Source organism: Triturus cristatus, chromosome 12, assembly GCF_964204655.1.
Source record: "Triturus cristatus chromosome 12, aTriCri1.1, whole genome shotgun sequence".
NCBI lineage: Eukaryota > Metazoa > Chordata > Amphibia > Caudata > Salamandridae > Triturus > Triturus cristatus.
This window is the reverse complement of record NC_140595.1, coordinates 106,414,638-106,440,989: the sequence shown is the minus strand read 5'-3', so window position 1 is coordinate 106,440,989 and position 26,352 is coordinate 106,414,638. Positions and strand designations below refer to the sequence as shown.

The following is a 26,352-nucleotide window of genomic DNA, read 5'->3' as shown; positions in this document are numbered from 1 at the left end:
TCATGGCTGTCACCAAATAAACACGCTGTGGGACAGTTGACTGGATGCTTATGCTGTAGACACCCAGGTCTTCTGATGGACTGGTGCAGATGATTCATCAGTTTGCCTGCGTACGCATTTGTCTTTGTAACGTTGATGAGGGACTTGGAGGAGGTTTTTCAGTAATGAGAGTGACAAGTACAACATTTATAATCCTTGGACAGATATGCAGGAACAACTTAGTGAAGAACTGTGCGTGTAATATAGACAGAGTGAAAATCTGTATGCTTCGATTCACTGGAATCGGTGATGACAGGGCAGAAAAGTAAAGCAGTTTCAGGTCAGGGAGCAGATCTGGACAGTGTGATTCTGGACACTTTGCTGATATAATTTGTCTTCTGGATTAAGGATAGATCTGTTCTTAGTTGTGGCCCTTTTGATGGTATTGGTGAAGCGACTGTAGGCACTGACACAAACAAGCCTGTCCATGGGGCATTTAGGTTGTGTCTCCAGGAGGGCCCCTCTATTCTAATTCCTGGCCCTTTGGGCCACTGTGTATATGAGTTCGTCAGGGGACGATCTCTGGGACAAATGGGTGCCGAGCGTCTCTCCATGTTCCTTAAACTTTGCTACATCAGTGCAGTTCCTGCTGATCATTAAGATTTGTCCCACTTGAAAATTGTTCCTAAAGGCCCTTGGATGGAAGCTGTCCTAGCACAAGAGGGAGTTGCCTGTCCTCTGTTTTCTGTATAGTTCTGAGCAAATTCCTCACTCCTTCGGGTACTGACGAAGGTCGAGGAAGGGAAGTGATGTTTTACTGGGTTTAAACATGCTCGATACAGCACAGGCAGGAGCAGCTTAAGTTACACACACACATAGACACACATAACAGGTACAGCACAGGCAGCAGTAGTGTACTCCAACAACAGGTAGCAGCGGGGCCCTTATCCTTTAATGCACCAGATGGTTGCAGCAAATTACATTAGCCAAACTTTCCTCACAAATACAGATTGTAGAGCACAGATGCAGCGGTAATCACTCCCCTCTATACAGTGAATGGGATCCTTACTTGCACTGGCAGCCCATGTCTCCCTATACACATAGGATGGGTAAAAGTCAGGCGGCAGCAGTGCAGGGACACACAGCACAGCCATTGCTCCATTCATCCATCCACCCAAGCACAGCACAATAGGAGTGAAGTACATGACCACCGCTCATGAAAAATAAAACAGTCAAATGTAAATGCCTTACTGACTTTCTGAGACACACATGACCCACCAGCTGATGCCCACAGCAAGACCTGCACAGTCAGGAGTAAGGAATATGAAAGTCAGATTCCTTGGTGTGATGTTGAAGAGGGCAGACAAGCATTGCAAGTGATTCAGACAAATGCGCTAGTGTCTCATTGGTTGTTGATGGAAGTGGCGCCCCTTTCATTCTTTGGCCGCATGAAATACCATCAGAAATATCTTCCTATTGGTGAAGCTTTTAAGTTATAATTTAACCACATTCTGTATTGTGTGCACCTCTTTTTTATGAGAGGAGAAAGTTCGATTTATATTGAAATCCATGGTGCAGTAATGTAATAGGGCTGTAGGCAATCCTATTTAACTTCACAAATAGGGTGTTTTTGGGCTTTGGGTTTCTGTTTTTTTTCTGTAAAAACGTTCCATCTTGGCAAATCATTGAAAATTGTCTACTAACAATCTTTTAGGTGATTACAATTTCATGTATCTGATCCCTTTCTTAATCTTTTTTTCTATTTGTCTCTTTTCTTCTCACTTTTTTCATATTGTCTCTTCTTCTCTGCACACCCACAAACCCCCTTCCCTTTTCCTTTGTGGTGTTTTCTGCACAGCTGAGATGGTGGGCAAGAATACCATCATACCATTGCCAGACAGCCACCAATCAGAAACCGAACTGAAGAATGTGGGAGGCGGAGCTAACTTAGCTGGTAATCACATTCTCATTTTCTGGTCACGAGAGTTGGAAATGATGCGAGGTAGTCTGTGCGAACAAAACGAAGGTCAGAGCTAGAACTACCTTATCCTGCTTTTGGTTTAGTGGAGTGAATGAAACTGAATGTAAACACAGTGGAAGAAACCTATTATGATTACTGTATCCATATGAACATTAGCAGCGTGACTCACCTAACACACATAGACTCAAGGTCACTTCACATTATGCAACTAGCGGGTTTCCATCAGTGGATCCCACAGCATTAAAGTATGACTTGCTCTTGCTTGGAGGTATTGACACAAACAGTGTGTGTATCCTTCAGGAAGAATTTATTTTCCTTCATTTAATATTTGTGTGTAAGTTCTGCAGTAAAAACACGAACCAGAGGGCTTAAATATGAAGGAGAGTGATGGTGGGTAAACCATCTTCTGGAATATTTCTTTTGAGTTTACACTTTTGGGATGTTTATTTCCTCAACTATCTTACTCGGCAAGCACCATCACTATTGTCTTCAGTATCACCAAAAGATTTCCCAATATGTAGAGCGATTGAATACTCATTAAGTGCATGCGGAGCTGGGGCTCGATTATGTCTCGGACCTGATCTCCTTAAGCCCGCTCCTGTGTTGGATTAAGATCTGGAGCAGGGTGGAGCTGAAGCTAAGCCGGTTGATCCTCGAGGACTGTCTGACGCTGGACCGGGCAACTAGTATACCTTGGATTGCTTATGTTAAGGCATCCTTTTTTATCTCTAGGCAGGGCCGATACCTTTATGAATCGGATTCCATTCTCTGCCCACGATTTGGGCAATGTTAAAAGATTATTCCTTGAATGCTCCTGATCAGATAAAAAAGGTTTAGAACTTCAGAAGCCATTGGTGAGGGGCCACATTCTTAAAAAAACTGTGCAAGGGATGGAGCATACTTGGGCCTGGTTCGCTCACAGCGCGGTAGGTTTTTATTGGTCAGGTTTAGGTTTAATCAAGTGCACCATTTTTTGGCTTCCCCGTGTGGGTGGGTACGGCCTGAGGTAAGGGCTCCCTGCGGTTGTGACAGTGTGTCTTTGCAAGACCTGCTCCATTTTATAATGTTTTGCTCCTATTTCAGCTGGCCTAGGAAGCGTTTCTTAATCCCTTTGCTGAAATCACTGCAGTTTAAACAAGTCAGGCCTGCCTTGTACCTTCAGACGCTCCCTACGGAGCATGTGACCTTTACTGTTTTATCTTTTTTACAAGCTGTCTGGGCGTCCAGGAAAACGAGACCGGATTAATTGTTTTATATTGTTAGACCTGGCACCATTGGCGTGAGTCTCCCTTCCATTTATTTCCACTGTGCCTCCTCTGTTTTTCTGGTGATAAATGCTCTGGGCGCTGCGCCACTGCCATTCAGTGCCGCAGCGCGGATGCTCCCTGTATAAAGATGACATATGAATTGGTGTATCCCTGATCGGCTTATTTGGTCTACCTGTTAGTCCCTAGTAATGTGGCCTGTGTGTGGCCAGGGCTGGTAACCCAAATGCTGCTATTGGGCCTGCAGCGCTGATTTGCGCCACCCACAGAAGCAGCTTGTAAAGTGTGTCTCAGACCTGCCACTGCAGTGTCTGTGTGCAGTCTAGAACTGCCATCTTGGCTGTGAAGTGCACCCACTTCCCAGCCCCTGAACCTTCCCTTGGCATCATGTAAGCCACCCCTATGGTAGGGTGCATTGTATGTGTAAGGTAGGGCATGCTCTGATGTGTGTAGCATGTCCTGGTAGTGTATTACACCCAATTTCGATTTTCACTACTGTATGGCAACCTGTTCTCCATAGGCCAGAATGGGAGGTTTGGCTATTACATTCTATAGTCCTAACTGACCCATAGAACATGGTAGAAAAAAGAATTTAGTATGCCTGAGCTCAGAATATTAAAATACATCTTTTAGTAAGGTTTATTTTTATATTCTGTGTTTGAAAATACCACTTTTAGAAAGTAGGTACTTTCTTGCCTAAGCCTTCCAGTGTGCTCTGCTGTTATGTGTATTGGCTGTCTGGTTTTGGAGGGACAGGGCAGGCTGAGTCAGACCTGGGTTGAATAGAGAGATCTGCCTTGGAGTGAGGGGAGGGGTAGCTCCTGCACTTGAATAGGGCTGTGCCTGGCAAGGTGAATGCTGGCTCCACCTCCCACTGTGCGTCTGAGGGCAGACCCCCTCTTTCTGAAAGGAAGGATGCAGCCTGGTAAACAAAGTGTTCCAGGGCTGGGCAGAACTGGGTTCAGTGACTTGTAGCTTCTGAGAACAAAGACTTTTGGGGTATAAATATCTGTGCTGAAACCTCTACAATTTGTATTGCCCATGGATCTCAAGACCAACCTCTGTCCGTGGAACTGCAGAAAGCTGCAGGAGAGGACTGTCCTGGTGTTGTGTGCTGTTCCCTGGATTGGCCTGCAGTAGTTTTCATTGGACTGGAAAAAGGAGGGAAAAGGAGCTGTGAGATAACTTTTTAATCTTGAACCTGCAATCACCCATGGGCTAGAGAGAGAACTAGCCCCCTGACTGAAGTCTCAGGACCAGTAGACTTAATTTTCGTCGCTAAGGCCTGTTAGTGAGCCGCCGCAGCCGAGGAGCGTCAAGAAAATCATCGCATCGCTGCCGCTGAGAGCTCGCTGGCCTGATCATCGACCCGCACGTATGCGGGCCTAAAATTATCGCTACAGCCGCGGAGCGTCAGGAAGATCGTCGCCTCGCTGCCGCCGAGGGCACGCTGGCCTGATCATCGACCCGCACGTTTGCGGACCGAAAATCATTGCTACAGCCGCGGAGCGTCAGGAAAATCGTCGCATCGCTGCCTCTGAGGGCTCGCTGGCCTGATCATCGCCCGCGCGTTTGCGGACCGAAAATCATGGCTACAGCCGCGGAACGTCAGGAAATTCGTCGCATCGCTGCCGCTGAGGGTTCGCTGGCCTGATCATCGCCCTGCCCGGTTGCGGGCCCCAAAATTGTCGCTAACCCCCGTTAGCGAGCGGCTGTGACCAAGAGCGTGAGGAAAAACATCGCTAACCCGCCCGTGCTGCATTTTTTGTGGATTATTTGACAACATCTCAGAACTGTGAGTAAAAAGGGTCGCAGAGACCATTGCCCTGAACTGAGCTTTGCATTCCCCATTGGAACTATTTTTGCAGCATCCAGAGAGAATTATTTTTGTACAGTATTGTGGTTTCCTCGTTATTTGGTCTTGTGATACGCCTCTACATAAAGATAACTATTTTTTGATAGCTACCTGTGTTGTCTCCCTTGGTAGTGTTCCTCACTGTTTTTGCTGTGTATGATCATCAACGCTTTACACACTGCCTCTGAGAGGGGTTGTCAAAGGGGTGCAGCCCTTCACTCTGACTTAGAAAGAAGGCTCCCTGCTTGGACAGTGGCCATCCACTGCCAACCAGAGACCCCCATTTCTAACATATATGTTTTGTGTTTTTGTGAGTAATCATAATGTCTGTTTTTTTTACCAATGAATTTGATTTTATCATCTCTGATCTGTATTCTTTTATGGTGATTTTTTATTTACAGAATAAAGATTTATATTGAATACTCATTTAGAGTTTTAAATAACAGGCTATTCTACTATCTTGAAGCAGTGGATAGGAGACCCTGTCAAAAATCGATAGTGTCCTTTAGCTACATATAACAGTGTTTTCATGTGTAGACTACACTTCAACCCTTAACTTCTCACCTACTTTGGACCATTCCTCTTCAATCATGCACTCAAATATACCTTTCTGGTAAGATAATGTTTGGTGCAATTTTATGACATTTTGTATTTGTTTTCTAACCTTGAATCTTGTGGCTGTGCTCCAGGCTTTTGAAAAGTGATTGTATTGTTTCAATGAGATACATTTAATGGTTTAGTCATTGAATTCATTTATGACTGGTGTTACTTTTGTTGTAAATGCACCTCCAGTGGGGTTGGGAATTCTGACTATTTTTCTAGATTCGCTTGAGGTGATTGCTTTGTTACAACTTTTTTTCAAGAGAGAGGTCAGTGGTTCATAGAGCATGGATGCAAATTTTGTACAATAGTGAGGAGCTTTCTTAGTCCCTCTGTGGCCTGCCGCCCTTTGATTTCTTGCTGTGACCGGGTCAGGATTCATGGGATTTGTCACCTACCCATGGGTATGCGAACTTGATGTAACTGGAAGCTTCCATAAATCAGTCCTGCACAGGGTGCTTTGGCCAATTCTCATAGATTTGTGACAGCATCTTATAGAAATGGTTCAGGACTTCTTGCTGTGCGGTTACTTTATGCCACACCTTTTCAAATTGTTATCCGGTCCAACCTGGTGACCTCACTGAAATGATTGCAATGATGCAGTTCATTTCCAAGGCTATCAGGGCTTTTTTTTTTTACCAGCCAGTGTCTCTTGTATCTGATTGAAGAAATGTCATTTTAACTCACTCTCGCCATTAGGTACCCCACTCTTCTCGTATCTTTTTTCATAGCAGCCACTGAGGGTCAGACAGGGCTTCTAGCGCGGTGTTCAGGTAGTGTCATCTGGAAATATTATGTGCTTGTAAAATGTTCTGCAGTATGCAATAGAGAGGGAGTTTATGCTGTTATGGATGTTGCTAGAATTCTCTGGTTGCTAATTTAACATCTTTTATCATGAAGGTATTCTTCTTGAAAATGGTGTTTAAGAGGTAGTGATAGTCTGGAGAAATATTTGCTCTGGAAGGCAAGACATTGTTACAGATGATATACCATAGTAAATACTACTACATCTGGTGGTGTGAGTGCAGAATAGTAAAATTCAGATTTTAATAGACAGCATTTGAGAAAACCACGTAACTGATGCACATATATTTTATTTTTCTCTGCATAATGCAGGAAATTATTTTTATAAAGCACTGCCAGCTAACCCCTTGATTCCTCTACAGATGGTGACCGCATAGCAACTGTAGGGAAAACTTGTCCGACCGACAGGACTGAAAGTAAGGCTGGTCCCAGCACCTTGAGTGCACCGACAATCAGTCGCATCAACTCCAGTGAAGACAGACATCAATTCGGAAGCACCGAGGTTGCACCTTCTGCAGAATCGCCAGCCTCCAGCATTGTAATTCATGACATGGACATGGTCTTCAAGATGATGGAGCCGCTTACACTGAAGCTTAACGTGCAGAAGGTGAGAGTGACTGATATGCAAAATAGGATTGTTAAATGACTGATTGCCTGTGATCTATGACACCGTTAACCAAATTGCCTTAAAGCCCACGAAAACATACTTATTTTCACAATTTTAAAATTGCTATGCCATCTAGCAGCAGTATGTTTAGAATTCTAGTGGTAGATTTTTATGAACACTCCAATTTATTCTTACGCTAGATTTTTGAGAACACTCAGATTTGTTCTTATGCTGAGCATAGAGCAGCTAAGTTATGTAAAAGTTGGAATGTTCATTGGCTTTTAAAGCATTTTCAAATTCTTTGTCTTCTACAAATGAAGGTACTAGTTGTGCAGACTCTTTCAATTAAGTTTGTGATATATGAAAACTTACAGTAAGAAAAAACAATATTGTATTTTGGACAGCCTTGGAAAAGACTTCAGTCATGTCAGTCCTTTAAAATAGCATCATTACAATCCATTATGAAATCTCAATCTCAAGCATCCTGTTCAAAACATTTATGTATCACCTGCACCGCACAAGGGGAGAACATCACATTTACCTACTGGATTGCATTTTCAAGAAAACCTTTCTTGTCCTATATTACACGAATAAGAAATGTATTTGAATGGTAACCCATACGCTTCAGCCGGCACCAATCTTCAGGTGCAAATCTGTGATTCAACCCTCTACTGACACCAGACATCTCCTGCTGTAGACTTCCTTGCAACTTGCCTTGGGAGGTTCATAGTGTTTAGAAATTGCCACCTACGTGCTGCATAATTCAGACTTTCCACAGCAGGGGTGGGTAGAAAATCACGATTTTATTAAAGACATGGATGCCAATAATATTAATAACTTCTCTATTGCCAACTCACAACAGCAACTTGAACAAACACTTTGGGCCCCATTAGTATGGCGGGCGGACAAAGTCCGCCCGCCATACCCTCGGGAAACGGGACCGCCCGCTGAATATGCGGCGATCCCGCACTCCCAATTAGTATGCGCTCGCCACACTGGCAGGCGCATGGCGCATCTGCAACATTGCGGCGGGCGGTGCAGAGCGCACCGCCCGCTGCAATGCCACAAAGGCAGGTTGTGCGTTTCAATGCACAACGTGGCAGGCACCGCGCGATGCCTGCCACATTGTTCATTGAAAGGCAAGGGGGTACCATAGGTGCTCCCCATGTGCACCCCCCACCCCCCAGAATCCCTGGGGGCCCTCTATGGGCCCCCAATGGCGAAAACGCCTGCTTGCCACGGAAAGGCAACACCCCGCCTGCATACTAATATGGATGGCGGTGTCTACCAGACACCGGCACCATATTAACTGCTTTTCTGCCCGGTAGGCAATCGGGCAGATTGCTTACCGGCGGAAAACCGGCGGACGGTCTTCCCATCCGCTGGGGTCCCCCCTCGCCACGGTAATGTGGCAAGGGGGGAATTCATATGCGGGCTGTGGTTTTCTGCGGGCAGATCGCCACCGCCATACAGGCGGTGGCGATCTATCTGATATCTTAATGAGCCCCTTAGAATTAGAATACACATCTTTTAACATTCTGCTCTATATATAATCCCAAGTCAGGCAGCCATCTTCCTTCTTTTGCTGGCAGTATTAGGAACATTAAACATGTTCATGCTTGAACATCCTGTGGTGGATAAAACCTCTTCCAACACTCCTCTGGCTTTCTTATTTACTTCCTGTGGTCACCTCCCCCCAAAAACACATAAAATATATTAAAGGGTAGGCTTAACACAGGACTGAAAAATATCAGCCTCTGTGTCTTTAATAAAATCATGATATTCTACCTACCCCTGCTGTGGAACATCTGAATTTTATATCAAGGCACGGAGGCCAATATTATGCACGTTTCAAGCCTTGCCATAACATTCCTCACAGCACCTTCCATGGATAAAAAAAGAAATGTAAACACCGATTCTGTTGACCAATCCACTGCAGCTAAAATACTAGTAAATCCACCTCCTGTCACTAAAGCCTTGGATGCCAAAGCCCCTCTTGCAGAATGTGCTACAGAGCTTGCAAGAACAAATCCTGCCATTCTCATCGCTTCCTTAACCCATCGTGCTAATGTATGGGAGATACAGCCTCGTAAGGATACCTAAAAGAAATTATCAACTGCATCTCCCCGTTACTTCTCAAACTTTATGTTCGTCTCTCATAATAATGCAAGGATCTCACTACTCAAAGTCTTCTATAAAAAAAAGTCTTGGATAAAAAAAAAAGTCTGCAACATAGTCTTAGTCCTCTTCCTGATATTGAAACATACTCCTCCTGGTAAATATCTCCATGATGTCATCTCCAACACCTTAAAATATGACAATCTTCTAAACGAAATCAATCAAAGAAGCATGACTAACTTGAATGACAGATGTTTTAAATCCAAAAATGTGTTCTCTTTTCAACTATACAATTCTCTCTCAAAACAAGATCTACATTCCACAAAGATGAATACTTCGGGTCCAATGGTGTCCTCAACCGCACCCTCCTCAACAACCTTTTCACCACATCATGCTGCCCCACTGGCACACTATTCTCGAACTCATGGCCTGCTGAAATCTCTGACCTACTTATATTTACTGAACTGTACGAATTCCCCTTAAGGAAAACCTCTGACAAAAAGTTAACCACCTCCACCACAGATGCTGAAATGGGATACAAATTCCACAGAACACACTAACACATCCATCTCTTTAATGCCAACCTGTATGCCTTAGATGTTCCTGGTGACCAGGATTCCTTGATGAGTTTCAAAGTTTCTGCTAATAAAGCTGAAACCTGCCAAACTCTCCCGAAATCAACCATCCCTTCAACCTCAACAGTCCCTGCAAAACTAACTTGAGTCTCTCTCCCATCGTATTTACTAACAGATCTGCGAACTCCGGCAGAAGAACTGGACCATCTATCAACAGATCCATGACGTCTGGATACAAAACCTGGGATGGACAAAAAGCAGCTATCAACACTATTTCCACTAGCTCTTTTCTCACTTTCATTAGGAATCTCTGTATCTCTGCAAATGGTGGGAAAGCATAACTGTGAGCCCTTCCCCAGTGCTGCAGAAATGCATCCTCTGTCTCTGGATCCAGCCTCCAACTGTAGAACTTGTGAATTTCAGCATTCACCCTCTTGGTGAACAAACATTAACGGTCCCCATCTGTTGCTGAGTTTCCCAAACACCCTCTTGTTCAGCATCCAATCACTGAAATGCTTCAACTTCCTGGAGTTCCAATCTGCTATTATTTTGCTCATCCCTGGTATATACTGAGCCTGTACCATAATGTCCTTGCTCAGACAAAAATGCCAAAAGTCGCTTGCTAAATCCACTAAAGTATTTGACCGTGGTCCCCCCAACTTCTTGACATACCCATCTGCAGAAATATTGTCCATTTTTAATAATGCACAACATTTTACCTTGTTCCTGACAAATGTCTTGATCACAAAGGACACTGGCAACAACTCCAGATAATTGACGTGCATTGCCTTCTCCTGAACTGTCCACTTTCCCCCTATTGCTAATGAGCCACACCTTGCTCCCCAGCCCTACAGACTAGCATCCGACTCTATACCCACATTCTGAATGTCACCAAATATGGCCCTTCCATTCCAAGCTCCCAAATTTCCCAGCCACCACTCCAGCTCTCCTTTTGTCTCTACATCTTCCTGTACTCACTGGTCTTCAATCTCTGTAGGGTTCGATAATGCAATGAGCTGGAAAAACTGCCTGTATTGACGCAGACAGCAGCCCTAGCATCCTGGCAATCTGATGCAAAGTTATCCATTTGTACATCAACATTTTCTTGCAAATCATCTTCGCCTTCTCCAGGGGTAACCTCAACATACATTCCAGTGTCTAAATCTGAAAGCCCAACAATCCCATCTCCTTTGCTAGTTCCAGACATGATATCTCTTTGCTCACTACAAAATCCAGATCCTTCAACACTGCACTGCTAGCCCCGTTTGCTCCTGTGCTAACTCCTCGCTGTCTAACATAATTAAGATGTCGTCCAAATACACTATCAATCGGAAGCCTCTCATCTGCAGCTAAGTCACTATTGGCCTCATCACCTGTCAAACTAAATGGAAGATTCTTGAACCTCCACAGTATCTCCTTCCAATGGATTCTCAAAAAATCTCTCTGGTCCCTGGCAACTGGTAAGGTCAAGTAAGCATCCTTCAAATCTAGATGTGTTAACCAGTCTCCCTGTCTCAAGAGCTCTCACAGCATATGAATCCCTTCCATCTTGGAGTGATTATACTGTACCCAGTAGTTCAACTCCTTGAAATGTATGCCCTTGTCCTTCTTTTCGACCAGAAATAAGTTGCACAAAACCAATCATTACATTTCCTGCCTTCTCTACAGCTCCCATTTTCGCAAGCTTCTTTACCTCTTGATCTACCATTCTCTCTTCTGTTTTAGAAAATCTTAGAGGCTTCTGACATCTTTCCTGCACAGGAATGTCTACAAAGTCTATCGAGATACCTCTCCACTGTTTGTAACACCCATTGATCTGCCATTATTTCCTTCCATCTCTCCCAAAAATGGGTGAGTCTGCCACTCAACTGTACCGGGGTACACAAAGGGTCTTTTACTAAACATACCTTGTTGTCTTGCCCTCCTGTCTCTTGTAAATATTCCTCTTCCCCTCTGGGGATAGAATGCTGTCTGATATCATGTTGATTGATATCCACTGGGTCTAAATCCACGCGAGAATGACATCCATGTGATTCCAACACCTTGGCTGGGGATTCGAACCTGCATTCTCCCGGCCCCACCAAAAACCATTCTAATATCCTTCTGCACCTTCTGTATGGAATTAATTGCAATGGCATACTGATGCAGCGGTAATTTCACGGTAATTTCTCAATGCAAAACCTCATTTACCTCTAATTTACCACTGTAAAGGTACTAGACCCTTGCCAATGTATATTACCTTCAGGAGATTTTACATAAACATGAAAAATCAAAAATGCATTTAATATTTAAGCCAATAAAGAGAGTTGTGAGTATTTTAAAGGGTTTTATTTTCTAGTCAAAAGTTAAGTTTCTCTGACCCTTTATTCATTAGTCAAATATCAATCAGGTTACAGAACTGAAAATAGGAAAATAGAATTAATACAGAACATATTACAGTCTGCATATAAAGCATCACATGTAGAAAAGAAAAAGTGGCGCAAAATATCACTCTTAAAGAGTTTCTAAGAAAAGTGTGAGTCTTGCAAGGCTAATCAATAATCAATAATGGCAAAAATCTCCCATGAAGAGAAATAAATGCATAGGACAACTGCATCTTTTCAAAAGCAGTTAGTCAAAGCATGAAATTTAAAGTTTGGCACCTAAAATCTAAACCTGTTCTGATCCTCTCAGCTCTCTCTCTGTGCTGTTCATCTGCCTCTGTCTCAGGAGCTGCAAAATAGCCCCCACAGACGCAGCCCCTCCTTCTCTCTCTAAGGCTTCAGTTATCTGACTACTGTCCTGCCTGGCGTTCAGGAAAAATTGAGCAAAAAGCCACCCCACCTTCCTCTGTCTCTCCTCGGACGAAATCTCCTCCCAGTCTGCACCCGCGACGTTTCACGTACCTAACCCATATGATGTCTGGCCTCATCTGCTGCCTCTCCTCTCTCCTCCTCCTAAAAACAGCAAGCAGCAACACACGCCTCCAAAGAGGTCATTATTTATACTCTAATTCTTGACTGACTACACAAATAATGTTGCGGTTTTCAGTAAAGTTTGCACTGATTGGTTAGCATAGATGACATGAGGGTCTCACCATCCTGTTCTCATTGCAAATCCGGTTTTAACAAAAAACACGTTAATGATAAATACAATCATATATTTCAGCACCATTTAATAGGAAAAATGTTTCAGTCTATTTCCTTTTTTCCTGTCACATCGCACGCAGGATAAGCACATTCCAAAAACACTGGTACATTGGCAGGACTACAAGAATTTAAAGTTTACGGTGTCCTTGAACTAGGTCTTCACTCGAGGCACTTGGCAGTATGTAGCTGTTTTCTGCGCATGCTCTCTCATTTAATATAATTTCACAGCCTTGCTGGATTCACAGGCAGCCATTTTATCTTAGGCCCAAAAATAAAACAAACACAAAAATAGTATTCATTTACGAAATAGAACCCTTTCTGTTTATCTCCCCCATGCTAATACGTTGTATCATTTATTTTCCTAGCAAAAGCTATTAGTTTAAAGCAGCTTTTCTATTATTTGTGCACAACATGCAAAAATGCGCAATGTACAACATAGCATAAAACATGCACCAGTGCAAACTTTCAAAGCACACACAGTTAATACATACTCATAGCAACATGCTCTAATGTTTTAGATAGCTTTTCATGCAAAATGCTTTAGCCCCACGTGCAGTGATGGTGCATGGTTAATTTAATACACATTATAAAAAGATGTGTTATGAACTGAATATGTATTTGTCTAAATATGCAACAAAGCCAAAGTCTCTTGAGACAGGAAACAGGGAGTGTAATTTATAAGGGAAAAGAGCTGGGAAGAGAGAACACACATTCTATGATTATCCTCAAAGCTAAAATAGCCACTGAAATCACTAGTTTTCTCTACACTGCAAAACACGTTAATTCAGCACAAGCATTTCAGACTGAAAGCATTGACCAGGCCTCATTTTATGTCTTTCACTGTGCTTTGCACCAAAAGTGCTACTTTTAATAAGCATTTGACTAGGCCTCATTTCGTGTTTCATGTGCCATGTGTTTTCCGCTTGCACCAAAGTCTGCGTCAATTTAAATGCGGTCTGCCCGAAGCACAAAAATAAAGCAATGCCTGACTCCAGATGAAATCTGGGCTACGTCAATACTTTGCCATCTCCTTCACAAACTTACCTCCAAAAGTAGGGCTTTAGCCTCCTGACCTGTCTTCTTACTTGCTTGCTCCACTAACTTTGGCTCAATATTCATCAAGAGACTTGTCGTATGCTCTGCACCAAAACATCCACACCAGTCTCCTGTAAATATGTCTCCTCATACATGGCACACATCTTTGTTAGGAGCCCACATACACCTAGAAGGCAATCCTGACATCCTTTTCATCCCCTTTCCAGACTTGGATCTCTCCCTGATTTGTTCAAGAAGTGTAACATCTTAGAATCTAGATCCAGCATCAACAATAAAGATTGGCCAGAGATGGCCTTGGACATTCAGAGCGAAGTCATGTTCTGACTTCCTTAGGTATCTCCCGCCTAATCCAGAACTCCAATTATTCCGCCACATGCTGTGCTGGGAGCTACTGACAGGGTAAGGGATGCTGTATGAAATGTGGGCCCAACATATAATCCCTCAAGGGATCCTTCACCTGCTCCACCTGTTTATTTTCCACTTTCTCTTATTTTTTTACTCTTTTCCTTTCTATTCCTCATCCTCCCTGTCTCCTAAATCAGATGAACACAAAATGACAATGCCCCCGCCCTGCTGGAGGAGTCATCACAGGCCACCCCTCTGTGATCCCTCTTACTGGCCTTCATAACCTTCTCACTCAACTCAAGTTTCTCCCCCGAATTGTACTTTCCTTTTGTCTTTAAGCCCTTCTCTTTTTGCATATACTTCTTTTTCTGAGTCGCTTTACAAACACCACTCTCTCCAGCCACCTTATCCGTAGCCTTCAACTGACCAGAGCTGCTTGTCCTCATTCCTGCTCCCAAATTTCCGTTCCAAACTTTCCATACAATCATCTATTTTCTTCCCTAATTGGGTTGCCAAGGTTGAAACTACCTGACACATTCCTGGACCTTATCCTCAATGCTCCTTTCTGATGCACCATTACCTTCCATTCTGACAGAATATATCTCACCAGTCTAAATGTTATCAATGGAATCCAAAATCTTTCCTTCAACTTAATGTATAGCACTCTTCCAAAATATCTCTGGACTTCAACTACCAGAGATCTTCTGCATCTCTCATCACCAAGCTGAATCTGACTAAAAAAACACTTTGAAACTATCCCTAAATATCACTGCCTGGCCTCTCCTTATGAAAGGCCAGACTGCCCCAATCCCAAATGGCAACCTGCGTCCTCTGACACTCGTACGGCAGCTGCCTATAACTAAATTCGGCCCAGCCAGCAAACGTGCTCCACTCCATCAGGCACCCCTCATGTAAGCGCCGGTCCATTTCTTATATTTTCCCTCTCATAAATTAGGGGTTAATCAAAGCACAACTACGAAGCTGTTCAAACTCTCTAATCCTGCATGTCCCACCGGCATTCATCCGAGCACGCTTGCACTTGGCCGTGCCATGCGCTATGCTACTCACGATCCAGGTTGCGTTCGTCCCTATGGAAGGCACCGTCAGCGCCTTAATCAAGCAAAGTTGAGCCCATTCAAAAGACACAATGCCTAAACAGTTGTATCACCTTTCCATTTAGATCAAATTTTAGAGTTACCAGTTTTCTTTCCAAAATCCAGAAACTGCAGCAGAACATGCTTTACATACACTTGATGTTAAACGTGCACTTCTGTACTATTTGGAACACACAAAACCATTCATAAAAACACAGCAACTGTTTGCATCTTTCTCAAATCTATGTAAAGGTAAAGCCATATAAAAATCAGGAACAGCATGATGGATAATCACATGCATACACATTTGCTATGCCAAAGCAAAATGAGCATTAACAGCCATGCCAAGGGCTCATTCATCAAGGAATAAAGGAGCCACAATGGCATATATTGGGAATATCACTCTCATTGACACCTGTGAAGCAGCAACATGGATAAACCCACACACTTTTACAAAACACTACTGTGTGGATGTATGAGCCAAACAATATGCTCCAGTTGGACAAACAGTCCTTCGAACATTATTTCTAGGAAGCACATCATCTCATGCCTAAGGCCACCAAGACCAAGGTACTGCTTTACAGTCTTAGCCAACACATGCTACGAATGGAGTATGTTACTTACCATGTAAGAATCTTTCGTAGCGGGTGCTGCTGCAGATTCACATGCACCCTCTCACCTCCCCAGCAGATATTGAATGCAGACAAATATACGCACACATACAGCATGTTATACCCCAAAGCTAACTTAGCAGACCATACGCTCCTTCCCTATATGGCACGGAGGAAACGCATGATCTAAAAAGGAGCCGTGGAACATTGCAATACCTCAAGGGGGAGGAGAGATGATATACTTTCTCGTTCAAAAGCAACTTGCACGGTCCGGGCCCTATTCTAGATGGCAGGAGTGTGCATAGTATGTTAATCTGCCACACTACACACTACAAATAGATGCTTACAGGGTAAGTAACATACTCCTTTCTTTACACTTTTGTGAAACGATTGATAGTTTTGAAGAATAACTGCCTACTTTTTCAAATAAAATCAAATTTGGACAAAATGGACTACAAACAGGCTGCTAAATGTGTGCTTTTATTTTGAAAAGTTTGCTTTTCTAATGAAAAATGTTTATTGGATGTATTTTATGAAAGTGCAACAGAATGTGACACATGTGCAGGACTGTTCACTACTTACACTTCTCCACGGAGATTACTAGGAGAACAAGCTATTGCCCTTGTGATTTGTCCTTATTGTTTTTTAGGTTTGCATGACTAATCACATTTATGATAGTAGCCTGCAAAAGAATGAATACAATTACACATTTTTGATGCAAGTTTGATTTCATAAAATGTGTACACAATAAACATAAAAAGGTTAGGTACAAACTGTGTATTTCCAACTGTTACAAATAGAATAGAGATAACATGCCTCTTCAAGGTAATTCAAGTCTCTTAATGCCCCTTCTCACAAAAAATAAAACTAATTAAACATTGGATGGCAGCCCCAGAGCAATATACATTGGTATAGCATCTGCACCTTTCTGTAACGTGCTGCCTTTTTGTTCTTTCACAACACTGGCCCAAATGGGAACAAGTACAGCATTCCTCCATATCCCTGGACAAACCTGCCACTACTATGAAAAGCCGCTCCGGACCACAGGATCTTTAAGGTTGCGACTGTCAGGTCGAGTAGATTCTCAGAACAATCTCTTACTGTTACATAGGCATGGCCCCTTGAAATACCTCCGTACAAAATTGTTATCCAGGAATGTTCATTTTTTTTTGTATTTTGTGTCATTAGAGAAGTAATTTAGCCTGGGTAGGCATTGCTAATCTAGTCTAAATTTTTCTGGACACCATTTTTAAAAATGGCAGTTGTGTTGCAGTGATGATGTAATATTTCAGGAACCATGAGACCTATATACTTTATTTTTATGTCAAAACATAGGCTTAGGGGGTCAAGTAGGCTTATAGAGATAGAAAATAACTCCTTAGAGCAAACATTCCACCACTTTCCAAAATGCTGGCTCTAAAATGATGTGTTTTAGCTGCCATATTGATAATCTATTTTAATACTGTTTTGGTTTTTCTGTTGATTCAAATTCGTAAACATGAGCAAAGGAAGTAGTAGCAGAGGATCTTTACCTCCTGACAGTGTTGCTAATTACAAAATCTGAGGACTCATTCAACAACGAAAAATGAGTCATATGCCAAACTGATCCAAAAGAAAATCTAACATCCACTACGGCTGGACAGAGGAGAGTTCGAGTTGCTTCAGAAATACTGCAAAGCCAAAGTTAACAAAAGTTTGAAACTGATGGGTGAAGAGGATCAAAGATTTTATCATTGTAACAACAAATTCTGCAAGTCGTATACAATGAAAAAAATCCTGGAATTTTTTTTGTCAAAAAATAGCAGAAACCAGTGAATCACAACAAGAATTTGAGTTTTCTGAGAAAGCGACCACAACCAAACCCAATACCCATCCACTTAGAAGATTAATGGCTATCCCTCGTCCACCTCCAACAACTGATCACAAAAGCAGAGGTCCTTCAATGTGTTATCTGTGGTTTAGCCAGAACATGGACACTAGGGATAATGAAAGAACAAAGTACAGAGTATGTGAGTACCAAAGGGCAAATATATTTTTAACTGCAGCGGGTTTCTTCGAAAATGAAGTTTTTAGCCGAATATCTGCTCTAAACAGCAAAGTTAATGTATTTGCAGTGGATTTGTATGCCCACCGGAACTGCGTGCATGCATACATTCGAAAATATGAATGTACGATGAGCTCCCAGCAGCAGTGTAACAGCCAGCCTTCAGTTAAGTTTGCACTCTTTGAAAAAGGAAATTACGTTTTAAAGCCACTCCTGAGTGCTGGCTACGGGTTCACACTCAGTGAGATCGGAGAAATAATGGTCAACATTGATAAAACTGTTTTGATCCACAAGAATGAAATTAAGATTGTTCTGGTCAGAATGTGCAATAGCAGAATTATTTTTGTCAGTCTAACAAAAAAATGAGCTACTTACGTGGTAGACTGGGATGTGATGATGGCTTTCACTGATTTTGCAATCAGTGCAAGCCATCCTCACATCCCAGTCTACCACAATGTTTCAAAGTGGCTGAGGACATGTATCTTCTTCGACCTGATGCTGCGGTCCACAAAGCTGATTTAACTGACTTTATCATATCAATTATTCGGTGCAGATGAAGGATAAAGAAAAGCCAGTTCCTCAGTAGGCTGGAATTCATGCTCTGATCTCCCAGAATACTGTCCCACTGAAGAAGGCTGGGATTTTACCAGTAATACCATCCCCAGTCACAAACTACACAACAGTATACACAGCTCTAAATAATTTCAAAATGTGCCTGTTCAGCTTGAAGACCAGCCTATCCTGACAATTGTCTGTGATTAATGTGTTTTCCGTATTGTAGCTGACATTTTTATGAGCAATCAAGTAGGATTTGATGATCTTTATCCAATGACGGGTGTTTTCGACACGACAAAAGTTGTGCTGCAGTGTGCAGTAAGTTATCTCAGTGGATGTGGCATAGACAATGCACTTATGGAGGCTCAAATCTTTGGCAGCAAAACTGTCCAGTAAGTATTGAGCAGAACTCATTATGTTTGTTCGTTACAAGGTATGCTCATCGTATCTGAGGCTATAGAAACATTGCATTGGAATGCTTTCTGGAACAAGAAAGGCAAATTAAGTTTTGCATATCCTATGTCAGAAGTGAAGAAGGCACAGGGTACACTTTATTCAAAAGACATAATGCAAAGCTAGGTAATGTTCAATACACTCAGTGCAGAATCAGAAAACCTGAAAAACAAGTTCATAGAGTTCGTCAAAGATTGTGAAGAAAAATCAGAACTTTGCAAGTACTGTGGAAATGTTTTAGACATGATAGCTCTAATTACAAACGTGGTACATGCTGATCAGGAAAATGATTAGAAGCTGCATGTCAAGACTATGGAGTCATTGATTACTGTGTTTCACAAATACGATTGCATACACTACAATTAGATATGGGTCCTGGTATATGCAAAGAGTGAAGAAGCTAGAGGTGGCAAAACTACACCTCAACAGAAAATTCATCCAAATACATTTTGTAGGGAAAGACAGAGGCAAAGTTTAATGCTGTTACTCCAAATATGAACCTGGAACACACGATCCCGAGATCACAGTAAAGCTCCAACAGAATTATTGGTCAGACTCGTAAAAGTGACTATGTTACTCAATGGCAGCTAGTTTACCATGAAGTCCTTTCTATTTGCAATGTTTCCAGAAAGATGACAAATGCAAAATGAATGGACCATTGTGAAACTGTTCCTCACCACAAACTCGTGGGAAAGAGAGGAGAACGTTTTAACATGTTGACTGCCTTCTTCATTTCATGCAGCAGCAAGGAAACCACTTTGAAATGACCGAGCCTGTGCGACCAGCCAATTTTGTGACCAAACAATATGTGAATAACAATATAAAGTCACGTCTATTAGATGTCCTGGAACATGGATTGAAATTATAATTGAATTGAGCATAATTCAAGGATTGTCAGAGTTATTGATATGGTATGGAAAATGAGAAAAAAGACACTTAATTGCACTTGATATTCTGTACAAGAAATTTGACCCGGAGAAAGCCAGTGCTCTTATCAAGGCACATGTTCTTACGGGTGATTATGCTATGAGCAAAATTGGAACAAAGCTTGGAGTTTAACTGCTGAATCTGTGAAGTTCCTGAAGGGATTTTATGAGACAGAAGAAGAATGTGACTTTAAAGACGTAGAAAATATCTTGTATGTGTGTGGAAAGCGAGTTCTGACTGTCACACATTTGATGATCTTTGGTACAGTAAGCTCAAGAGATCAGTGCCGCTAAGTGACCTGCACCAATGTCATATTCTGTGCGCAGGCACATTAAAAGAGCGTTCTACTTGATCAGAAGATGTGTAAATATTTTGGATCATGCATATGTAGAGGAAGATCTGTGTGAATTTGGTTGGGAAGATATTGATAGGGTTCTAAAACCTACAAACTTCTAAAGCCTCTACCCACAGAACTTACACATACATGTTCTTACAATACCTGTCCTATAATAAGATGTCCCTGTTGATATGCTCTTCTCAAATGTTCAACATTCTGCTAATAAACCGCAAGCGATTGCTGAAACAAATAAATAAAGTGAATTATGAAAATGTGTCTAAAACGGAAGTGATAAACATAATTTTATTTCATATTCAGATCATAAACATTGTTTGGTGTCTACATAATAGGATTAAAAACCCTTATTATTTGTTTCATACTTTTATATGTCTCTTCTTCCTTATTATAGCCGCCATTTTGGAAAATGATAGAAGGGCTGCTCTGAGGAGGTTTTTTTTTGTCTCTATAAGACTACTTGTCCCTCAAAACCGATGTTTTGACACCAAAATGAAGTATATAGGCCTCATGGTTCCTGAAATATTGCATCATCATTGCAACATATCCGCCATATTTAAAAATGTCCTCCAGAAAAATTCAGCCTGGATCAGCAATGTCTGCCAAAGATTAATTATTTCCTCAATGATCCAAAAACACAAATCAAAAATGAAAATCTATGGAAAAATGTTTTTTAACAGGTATATCAGGGGGCTCAGATTATATAAGAACAGAAAATAAAGTTATGCAGCAGATCTAACACAGCAGCTCCTCCTTTGTAAATCTGCATCCAAAAGTTGCATCCTCTCTGAGACTTCCATTCACCCCCCTTTTAAGAGGACAGTAACTTCCATTGTCCCTTATCATTAGAGAAATAGAGAGAACCTTGAAAGTATGGGATGGAGGGAATTAAACTCTGTTAAACTTGTCTAATCTACCATCCTTCCCAACATTTCCCTTTTCAAATTAATATGTTTTCTTCTCAAAGTTCAGTTGTACTAAAGATCCTGTAAATGTGGTACATTATCTTCAGTCGAATCATGTTGTATTCTTTGTCATGAGCTTTTCTTTTTGACCATTGTAGGAAATGACAGCCCCACACAGGGGGGTAATTAAGTCTTTTAGAGGAGCCGCTTCGGAGGACGGTCCATTTCTCCATGACACAGGGAAGGAGCTCAACACACAGAGGGCAAACCTTCACAGTCCCAACGGGGAAGGCGATCCTTCCTTCACAAGAGACTTGCAGTCAGAGTCAGGAGCTGCGGACGGTAAGAAGACTTCTGTGTTGACTCTAAATTGAAACCAAATGGAATTATTTCTAAAGCACAGCAAAAATAACAAGCATACATCTTATGTTTTTTTAGGATACTTAAAGCTTGACCACAGACACTTTGATCTTTACTAGAACCTTACATTTTTAACAAAGACCTAAGCCACTTCCATTGTCAGCACAACTTCAAGCCAAAACGTGTCCTGAGAATGTCGTCTTAGGAAAGTTCATAAAATAGTACTATGTTGGGTTCCAGATTATTTCTTTGCTTCACAACAAATCATTTTAGGGATTGGTAAATGACATTGGTTTAGTATTACAGCCTCTTTCTCACTTTTAGGAAAAAACTGTTACTTCACTGCTTTTCAAAGCCTTCAGATCATGGGTTGTCAATTGATAGGCTACAGAATGCTAAATTATTTGATTGAATTCTTAGAGAAATGAATTCTTTTGGAAAAGTGTGGGTGGTGCTAAGAGATCTAGCACTCAAACACGTCAGTGCAATCGTAAGCAGGACTAAGAAAATCACCATAATTGGAAAGCTTAACTTGTTGACAAATAATTTTGGAAACTAGTGGATACTTACTACAGATTCCTGAACTTGTGTCTATTCTAAAGTCCCAGAGTTTACTTGGAAAACTCAAAAAGCAGTTCCCCTGCTCACCGGTAGGTGGTATGAGCAACTTCAGTAGTGATGAACGGAGCTGCACATAAGCACCACGCATGTGTGCTGATGCCAGTTTCTTTTCGTCTCCCCCTTCAGATGCGGATCTGGAGCTCTGCTCTTCTTCTTCACTCCGCATCAATAACATTGGGCTGTGGTAGAGTCCCAAGGGCATTTGGCAGCTGATGAGGCAAAAGAGTACGATAGCCTCTTGTTTTGCATCTGGAACCCAGTTTAACCCCTTGTTGTTAAGAGATGTGTATTTTGACATTAGGGCTACTCCTTGCATTGGTGAAACAGTTTACACTGGATTGTGCGGTGTGAATGAGGAATATACAAGCTTTTGGGCTGGACCATCTCATAATCAATGGCAGTCATTGTAAGAACATGACCTGCCACCAAGTGTAATATGAGCAATTTGCTTCTGATGCTATCCTTCCTGTGGATTTGTTTTGATACTGTAGATACTGTAGATTAAAACCTACCTATAAAGGACATGGACTCACTTGGGCTGGCTCACCATAAACATGGAGAGCTTGTGGCTAACCTTTCAGATTCTGCCTAAAGATGGTGTTGGGTAAAGCAAAATGTGAGTTACTGCATCAAAGACCAAGTATTTAACAATGTTTATTTTTTCTCCTCCAGGTCTTACCGAGGTTGTAGAAGATTCTTCTGCATTGTCGAATTCCACAGTGGGATTTGAAAGAAGAGCACGCAGAGGCAGGCTTGGCCTCAATCTTTCCCCACCACATAATACTCTTTTCGTGCCCTCAACCACCTTCAGCTCCACCAAAGATAATGTGGATCAGGACCAGCAGCTGAGGGGAGGCGTCGCTATTAAAGAAACCGAAGTTTAGGGCCCAAAATGGGACTGAAACTGGAACATTGTTTTGGAGAAAGGAGAGGAGAGTGTCATAAAAACTGGATTTTTTGTTTTCTGAAAAACGCATATTAGCTTAAAGTAAACATATATAGTTATATACCTATTTTTTAAAAAAAGATGACATACTACAGCAATTTTAATTGCTTCATGAAAAGTGTTTCCTGCCTGCCCAAGCAGGGTGTTTGCTGTTGGAGATAAGGGATCACTTCTCCACTTATTCTCTCCAAGTGAACAAAATCGACAGAAATGTATTTCCTGAGGACTTGTTCCCACTTCCACTCCGCATGCCAACCAAGGGGGCTGGAGAAAAGAGGGGCGTATGCTTCTGGAAGACCTACTTCTCCTCCCATTCACCCTCATGAGAGAGATTGCAGTATAATCTGTACAAAATGCACTATTTTATTTTCCAGGCAAGGATAAATATGTACTTGTGTGCATTTTTCTGTAAAAAATTCCCCAGCTTTTAATAAAAACAATAAAAAATTTCATCACCACTAGCGCCCACAATAGCACTCAGAGTTCTTTCTGTGAGCTTGAGGTGTCCACAGTGTAAGCTTGCTGAAGTGACTGGAAACCAAAGTGGGAGCTTCACAAAGAATGTGTCAAGCGGCATTAAACATACCACAAGAAAAAAACACTTTTTATACCCACACATGTTTGATTCAACTCTTAATTCACAATCGAGACGAGTGATACTTCATTTTCATTCAATAGTCAATAGGCTTTGTGTGGAATAGCAATGTATTGCTTAAAAATAGCTAAAGAGTACTAATAGAACGTAGTTCAACAAATGACAAGTGCTGTAATCTACAATACTTAGACATGTAAGTCTACATTCTCCCATATGATCAATGATCAAGCACAGATGGCCAATACTCCCTGCGTATAATCCCACTTAATCACTCACCTGTCTTCACTTTCACTCACTCACATTCACACTCTGTCACACTCCCGCTGACTCACTTTAACACATTCACTCACTCTCGCTCACATACAAAACAAGAAAGATATATTTTTATCCTTTTTATAAACCCTTTAAATTGGTTCTGAAAAGAATCATTTTTTGTGTACATACTTGTTTAGTTATTTGTGTTTTACATTTAATGGAAAAACATAACAAAACGAACATAGAGCCATGATAAAAGTGGAAAAACTGAAATAAACATGGGGATGTCGACCCTGCAACCAGGATCTCCTCATCACCTTTGTGGACGAGAAATCTTTGCACGAAGACTCCTGTTGAATTCACAGCATCCTTAAAGCATCTTCAGCATCCTTCATCCCTTGCATCAGGACCAGTGGGACCAGAACTTACTCCTCACATTTCTTATGTGTTCATCATTTGAGCCTCTGCACAGCTGCCCCTTATGGTTGCACACTTGCAAGAGGACTTTCTTAGTGGCAGTTACTTCAGCCAGAAGAGTTGGTGAACTCCAAACCTCAAGTGTGAAACCTCCATTCACCTTTTTCCCTTGACAAGTTGGTGATGAGAATCACAGCTGCTTTCCTACAAGAGGTGGTTACTCCAGTCCACTTAGGTCAGTCTATGACTCTCTCCATGTTTTATCCTCCTTCCCACTCTACTAAATAGGGGGGAAAACTTAATCGCCTCAACCCCAAGAGAACTTGTAAGCTTCTACCAAGACAGAGCTCGAGAGTTCGGACCGGACATCAACTCTTCATAGATTACATTGCAAAAATAAAATGCAACCAATCCACAAACCAACTATCTCCAGATGGATTATCCTTTGCATCAAGATCTGCTATGCCATGGCACACAAGAAACCTCCCAAAGGTATTCATGGCCGTTCTACTAGAGCAAAGTCATCTATTTCCGCTCTTTCTAGCAGTGTACTAGTAATCATTACCTGTAAAGAGTGACCTGGTCTTTCCTTCACACTTTTGCTAAACATTATTGCTTAGATTCTGAAGTGAGAAGGGATGGACACTTCAAGTCTGTTCTGCAGGATTGTTTTTGTATAAACAGACATGCACCCACTGTGGAAAAGTGGATTTCCCTGGTCAGTTATGTCCCCTATCTTGGACCCCAACGGTTCTATATGCATGTTACAAGTACATGTATGTTCTCTCCAGTTCCAGTTTTGAAGACGCAAATACATGTGCGTCCACCGTCAACATGTTCTCTGTCAGATCCGCCATCAATGGGCCGGATAGTTAATTCCTAAATAGGAAAGGCCACCGACTTTATATGGCTTAGCTACTCCATTTTCACAGTTCAGGCGAAGTAGGCCCGATTCTGTCCTCGAAGCCTTTCCCTGCTCTCTGTCTCTGACAAGCGTCAGCTTGAGCTCGCAGCTGCATCCATGAACTTTGTCCTATTTCCTGTGCAGCTAACGGTGCCTGCCTCGGCCGGTTTAGCCTGTCTGCCAAGAAGCTGTATTTCACCTTCGAATTATCTACTTTCCCCCTCAGCCGATGCATTCCTGCCTAGTAGTTTAAGTAAACATTCTTCCAGTTACCAAGCAAAGGGCCCGGCTTCTCTGTTCTCCTGCAAGTAATTCATAGCCCAGTTGCCATGGAAAGTTTTCTGTCTCTTGCATCTCACATAGATACTTAGACGTTTGTGCACGCACACAGTCAGTATAGAATAGATTATGGTCGAAGTCCTTCCTTGTGGATAACATAGTTCTTTAAACATAGGATGTTAGATATGATTTGGGATTAGGTTGACTTGACCCCCCAGACTTTTCGTCTCCACACGTAGAGTTAATGTCAAGCCCCCCTTCACCCCCTAGTTACACGTCAATTACACGTCATGCTGCAGCGCGCGCATCTATGCCAAGTATTATCTTATAGAACCACCTATATTTGATAACTTTAACCAATTATGTTTCTTTTTACTCCTTATTACGCCTAGTTTCGTTTATGTCACTTTTCTTATCAAATGTTACGCCTCCTACATTCGTTTCATTATAATGTAATAACTATAAAAATGTATGTCTATTAATAAAGAATCGTACTTCACTTCCTGAACCTCTGCGGTGACGGAACCTGAGGTCCGCCACTCGAGTCGGCCATTTTGGAATAAAGCCCATTCAGAAACCTCTTATACCACGGATTCTGCCTCTTATTATTCTGAGCTATTTGTTAAAGTTCTCGTGTGAAATTCAGATTGGTAACGAGTCAGATTTTATTTACCACATAATGGCGCCCGAACAGGGACACCTTCTCATCTCACGCGCCGGC

The 26,352-nt window shown here is 42.0% G+C and overlaps 1 protein-coding gene across 1 annotated transcript in view; it reads left to right on the top strand.

Moving 5' to 3' along the window:
- LOC146772765 (rho guanine nucleotide exchange factor 11-like) overlaps positions 1-23,119 on the top strand; it is a 237,740-nt gene extending 214,621 nt beyond the window's left edge. The window contains 5 exon segments of the mRNA XM_085637029.1: positions 1,838-1,933; positions 6,797-6,823; positions 6,826-7,091; positions 21,413-21,596; positions 22,908-23,119. Of these exon segments, the coding sequence (XP_085493155.1) occupies positions 1,838-1,933; positions 6,797-6,823; positions 6,826-7,091; positions 21,413-21,596; positions 22,908-23,119 (785 nt within the window).
- Positions 23,120-26,352: the final 3,233 nt, after the last annotated feature.